Below are 6121 nucleotides of genomic sequence, written 5' to 3'. Positions count from 1 at the left end.
TGCAGGGGATGCAGGTTCGATCCCTGGTCAGGGAACTAAGATCCCACATGCCACGGAGCAACTAAGCCCACACTCCACAACTACGGAGCTTGCACGCCTCAACTAGAGAGCCTGCATGCAGCAAACTACAGAGCCCACATGCTCTGGAGCCCGCGTGCCACAACTAGAGAGAGGAAAGATGCTGCATGCCTCAACAAAGATCCTGTGTGCCGCACCTAAGAGCTGATGCAGCCAAAAATAAATAAATAAATAAATAATAAAATAAATCTTTTTTTTTTTAAAAAAAGAGAGAGAACAGGACTGCTGGGTGCTGGGGGTCCAATGAACAAGACATGATTCCTGGTGGAAAGGAGGCCCCGGACAAGTGAATAAGTGATTGACCCATCTGGGCTGGTGCACAGCTTCTCAGAGACACCACTTCCCTCTGTCCTGGGACCCCAGGATACCTCCCCCTCTTAAAGCACAGGCTCTGGTCACATGGACAAAAATCACAGAGTTTCCCTCTGTGGCTCCAGTATCACAGCTGAGTGTCACCTTGTAGGCAGGAATCCTCCTTGAAACCATTTTGTCTCTAGGGTCCACTGGCTGTGCTCCCCGTGGCTCTCCTCAGCAGAGTCCCTGCCCAGTGTAAGCACAGCATTGTGCTGCTTTGCCCAAAGTCGACACGTCCTGCATTCTGAGGGCTCCACTGCTGGCAAGTCCCAACTCCCCTGGGTATCAGGGAAGTTATCCCCCACCCCTCATATCCTAGCTCTGCCTCCCCACACAGCCTGGCCTTCTCCAGGGGACATTGCTGTTCCTTCTGACCTCTCTCAGTATACTTTCATGTAAGTCCCACACAAGGCCCTGGCTCAGGCTGTTCTTCCTGCTGAGAGCTCCCCGCCCATCCACCATGGCCCATGCCCGTCACAGCCTCATGAGGACCACTGCGTTCCTAATAGCCATTAGTAAGCCACTCCCATCAGCACCCAAATCAGAGACCGGGAGCTCATCCTTGACATCCTGAAATCTAACTAATGTCCAATTAACTCTGATTCTGGTTCTGTCTCCTCAATCTCCAGGTAACATCCCTCTACCCGCTCCCCTTACCTCTCCTTGAGGTCACTTTTGTCTGGATTCAGAAAGTCCTGTGTTCGCATTGTCTCTGCTACTTCCTAGCAGTGTAACCCTGGGAAAATCCTCTCTCTAGGCCTTACTTTCATGAGTCCATGTAATGGGTTTATTAGTAGTTTCTACCTCATAAAGCTGGCATTCAGAGGAAGTAACGTGTGTACGGTGCTCAGCACAGTACATGGCTCAAAGTAAGTCTTCAATAAATGTTAGCTGCTGTTATTGTTGTTACCATTACTGTTATTGTTTTTATTACTAGGACCTCAGCGTCTCCCACCTGGGCTAGGTTAGAAGTCTCCCACCTGGTCACTCATGGAGGGGGAGGGCTGGGGTCAGAAAGGGAAAACCCACAGCGACCAGAGCAGTGTAGAATCACCTGTGGCCACAGTGGGATCATTCTGTCCCTTAAAGACAGCTGAAAATGGGAGAAGGCAACAAAGCAGAGCAGCCTCACATCCAGACACGGGCACTGGCTCTGAGATCACCCCTTCTTACAGCAAGAGCTTCCAAGGAACCTGGGCAGAGATGTGAATTCTAAGGATGGAGGGTCCCTTGGAAAGCATATAACTCAATTTCCTGACTTTACGATGGCAAAACTGAGTCCCTGTGAGGAAAAATGGCTTACTGTGGCCGATGTCATTTAACAAGGATTGATCTGGGGCTACTCAGTATCCAGCGCCATTCTGAGTGCTGGACTCAACCCAGGCAGGTGAAGAGTTGCATCTGGACCCATTTTCCCACAAAACCATACCACCTATGGGCTGAGGAGCAGCCCAGCTAAAAATAACACTTACATTTCCATGTGCTTCCAAAAGGGAGAAAACCAGAATTCTGTGTTAGCAATAAATCATCCTGAGAAACTCTTTCAGCCTGTTGCTGGAATGTGAAACACTAAATCAAAGCGTTAAACAGGCAAGAAGACTGGAAACCACTGAGCACAGATGCTAATAAGAACAAATTCTTCCACGCCAGCATCTGCCCTGTGAATAAACCAACACAAACTGGTCTGGGACCTGGGTAGCAAAGGAGGAGTATTGCAACATACCCCACGGTTGACACTCCCTTTTCCCCTCAACATCCACACTCTTTCCATGTCTTAACAAAATGTTCACAATTGGGGGAGAAAGGAATATTAACAATACATTTTCATTTTATAAATGTAAAGCCAAGGCTTAGAGAAATGTAATAAATCAAGTCTATAACGAATATATTAGCTGGGTAGCTTCTACTCTATGCAACTGATCCACAGTTTTAAAAAAGAAAAAGACTTTTGCCTAAGTCTTATATGGGAGGTGTGTTCCTGTGCTTTAATTAGAAAAGTCACCCCAAAAAAAGTTTTTTAACCTTTTATGGGTCATGGATATCCCTGAGAATCTACTGAAAGCTGTGAATTCTCTCCCCAAAAGTGAGCCCATAAGGGCACAAACATAATTTTGCTTACAATTTTAGAAGCTCACCAATGTAGCCCCTGGCAATTTCTCAGCCACAGCTAAAGAAACTTGCTTTAAAGTGTTAGCTGTATAGTTTTGCAAGATGGCTCAAATCAGCACAGCCCACACCTGAAAACTTTCTGTAGGAGGAGGGGGTATGCATAACAGATGAAAACTGATTACAAAGCTGTTTTTCAGTATTTGAATCAAAGCATAAAATTATCATTTGTCAGCATGCACACGCAGATTCAAATAAAAGGTATTTATCAACCCGATACCATAGCCAAATGGTATCAACATTTAGGGTTCCAAACTGTTCTAACAAATGGACCCCTGTACTAAAAATACCCTAAAGACACACTGCAAGAATCACCAGCCTCTCTCTATCTGCATCTGAGGCTTTCGCGTCCCATACCAACACCACATTCTTGAATCCTTGCTCCAAGAAGGCACAGGAAATGTTCGCACTGTTTATTGCAATGTACACATCTGTCATTTAAGATGATATCTCTTCCCACCTAAAGGAAAGATACTGCATTGACACTCTGGTACTAAGTTACTGAGCTTCTAATATACAATTTGCATTCGAAGAATGCCTATCCAAAAACTTGCCTGTTAATTTAAGGATCCATAAATTCTTCTTTTAACTCGGAGGCTCTGGATAACTGCTAGAAAACTGCATCCGTGTTCAGCAGGCTTTCCCTCCCTGTGACCTCTGCGTGCCCCGTGGGCTACCCCTGCCTGTTTTAGCCCAGGGTTCTACAAGTGGGGCAGCAAAGGCAAGGGTAACATGAGCTGGCTCCTGCTGCAAATAGCAACAGGCCTTTCATGAGTGAAAGCCCAAATATAGACCTGCCCACTGCTGACTGCTCAAGTGTCACCAGGAGAGGTTACATGCTGTCCCCTGAGTTACTTCAATTACTGTGGGGATTGGAGTCCGGTGGCTCCACCGAGGGCCTGATGTATGGTCATGAATAGAGGGCTGGGGGCTGTCACAGCAAGGGCAGGAGGGTGGCTGCAGGCCACGCAGAGAAGGAGGACTTTTGAGAGTCCCCAGGCTGTTGCACCTTCCACCTGGCCTGAGGGGCTTTTCCCAGAGTCTTTTGAATAAGCACAAATCTGAAGGTAGTCAAATGCAATTTAATGCTTTTTCTCCCACTATTCCTTGAACGTTTACTCATTTATTCCCCTCTCTGGATAAAAATCGAGCACACCCATGACTTTCTGCTCCCTCTTAGGTAACACAGAGTCCTGGGGTCACTTGAAGGCATAGTCTCCATTCAGTAAGGGAATGTACAGTCCAATACCTTAATTAAAAAGTCAATCTTAGAGGACTTCCCTGGTGGTGCATAGGTGGACTCTCAACCACTGCGCCACCAAGGAAGCCTCAATGCCTATATTTTTAATGTGGAAAATGTCCACAATATATTTGTAAGTAGAAAGAGTATGCAAAATATTATTACAATATAACTATATATATATATATACACACATATATATACACACACACACAAAATGAAAGCAGGGTTTATCTTTTTTGAGTTATTTTATTTATATCTTTATAGCTTTGATACGTCCATTTTATAATTATATATACCTTTTATTCTTAAAATTATTTTTTATTGTAAAATAATATATAATACTTGGCTGAGAAAAAAGCAAATACTACAAAAGAACCATAAAGTAAATGTAAACCAGTCATGCATCCTGGTAACAACAATTATTAGGTTTGGTGTATACTTTTCCACATTTTTTCTAAGAATATATACATTTATTCCCCTTTCACAAGAAATAAAAATTTCTTTTATAATTAGAAAGCCTGCTATTTTCATTTTGAAAAAGCAAATAATTTAGAAAGACTAATAGAAATGATAAGATTGTAAAACAAAACCAGTAAAGACATACTGTAAAGAATATTCAAAGATATTAAAATAGACTATTAAAGAATTATAAGAAATCATATTAGATAAAATGATATATTAAAAAATAGTTTGAGGAAAAATAAATCACTTCAGCTAGAAGGTTATCTCTCCAAGAGGACTGGGTGACAGCCAGAGTACCTATTGGGAATCCAAGAACCCATAGCCCCACCTCTCCTCGACATTAAAGGGAGGGACCTTCAGATAGAGGAACCTTTAGACCTTCAAGCTACATTCCACAGAGGCTGCTAGATGCCTTGGGATTATCTTGGGAGGGGGGTGGAGATGCCCCTAACCAAAGCTTCAGCCTGGACCTGTTTTTTTTTCTTTTGGGGGGGCGAGAGGGGTTGTTGTTGTTTTACCTTGGGCATAATAGCAAGTACAAATCTGATTCCTGGCGTTCCCAGCTCAAAAACTTCAAAAGCCCTTTCACTAGTTCCTGAATCAAGCCCTCACAAACGTGTTTTGATGAAGGGATCCTTCCCCGCTCCCTGGGCTTCTCGCTCCTCCCCCTCGGTCCTCCAACCCCACTACCCCTCTAGCAGTGCTCTCACAGGACGGGAGCTGACATGTACTGTATTTCTCAGTCTACACTGTACATTTCCTGGGTAGAGCCCTGTGCTGTCTTATACCCTGTTGCATGAACAGGTTCAGCTCCAACCCACACTCCATCCCTACCTGCAAACTACATCTCCTGATCTCCGTAAACAGGTCTTCAATAGCCAGGTGGTCTGAAGTGTCTAATTGCCTTAGTGTCTGTGTATCTTAAGAAACGTTTCTTTTCTGGGTCTCAGTTTCCTTATCTCTAAAATGACGTGTTAGAACACAGATTATATTTAAACATGTTGGTTGGGAGCTGGGATGCTTTGAAGGCGGAGAGACTGTACGTTTTTTGCATGCCCCCTCCGCGCCTAGCCTCCCAAAACAGGCACACAGCATACATTCCATAAAAGCTTGTTGAATTGATACCAATAAGCTTGTGGCTTCTACCCAGTAATAGAAGACCAAGTCAGCTAGCTGGGTTTGCGTTCTCAAGAGGTTCACAGTTTAGTGTAGGAGGCTAAGACAATAACTCGTTCATTTAACAAATATTTTTTTCAACCTCAGTGTGTACACAGGTGGAAAAGGTGAGGCAAGAGTGATCATTCCGAGCTCCAGACGAGGTTGCGACATTGATTGATTCGGAGCGGCGACCTTCTGACCTTTTCATTGGTTGTCGCGAACCCTCCCTTCTATCACCCAACCAATCCCGGAAGCGTGCTGGAAGCCTCACAGGCCGCAGGCAGCCAATGAAAAGTGCCGAGGGTTGCGGCAGCTGGGGTGCTGACGCCGATTTCAGTTCAGCGAAAAATGACGCGGTCCGGACAGTCCAGTGGTTGGGGGTGCAGGGAGACCAGGCTCTGGCGAGCCAAGCCCTCCGGGCGCTGACCGCCGGCGGTCATGGAGGACGAGCAACCCGACAGCTTGGAGGGCTGGGTGCCGGTCCGCGAGGACCTCTTCGCCGAGCCCGAGCGGCACCAGCTGCGCTTCCTCGTGGCCTGGAACGACGTGGAGGGCAAGTTCGCTGTGACTTGTCACGACCGCACGGCGCAGCGGCGGCGGCGGCGCAAGGGGAGCCAGCCCGGGCCCGAGCTGGTGTCCGAGCCCGTGTCTGAGGCAGCC

The 6121-nt window shown here is 46.0% G+C and overlaps 1 protein-coding gene across 1 annotated transcript in view; it reads left to right on the top strand.

Moving 5' to 3' along the window:
• The first annotated feature begins 4184 nt into the window (after positions 1 to 4184).
• Positions 4185 to 6121, top strand: part of WHAMM (WASP homolog associated with actin, golgi membranes and microtubules) — a 21261-nt gene continuing 19324 nt past the window's right edge. Inside the window, exon 1 of the mRNA XM_024766475.1 lies at positions 4185 to 6115. Within this exon, the coding sequence (XP_024622243.1) occupies positions 5900 to 6115 (216 nt within the window). The 5' untranslated portion in view covers positions 4185 to 5899. The remainder of the gene's footprint in view (positions 6116 to 6121) is intronic.

Source organism: Neophocaena asiaeorientalis, unplaced genomic scaffold (genome assembly GCF_003031525.2).
Source record: "Neophocaena asiaeorientalis asiaeorientalis breed wild unplaced genomic scaffold, Neophocaena_asiaeorientalis_V1.1 scaffold346, whole genome shotgun sequence".
Classification (NCBI taxonomy): Eukaryota; Metazoa; Chordata; class Mammalia; order Artiodactyla; family Phocoenidae; genus Neophocaena; species Neophocaena asiaeorientalis.
This window is presented reverse-complemented; position numbering and strand designations above follow the sequence as displayed.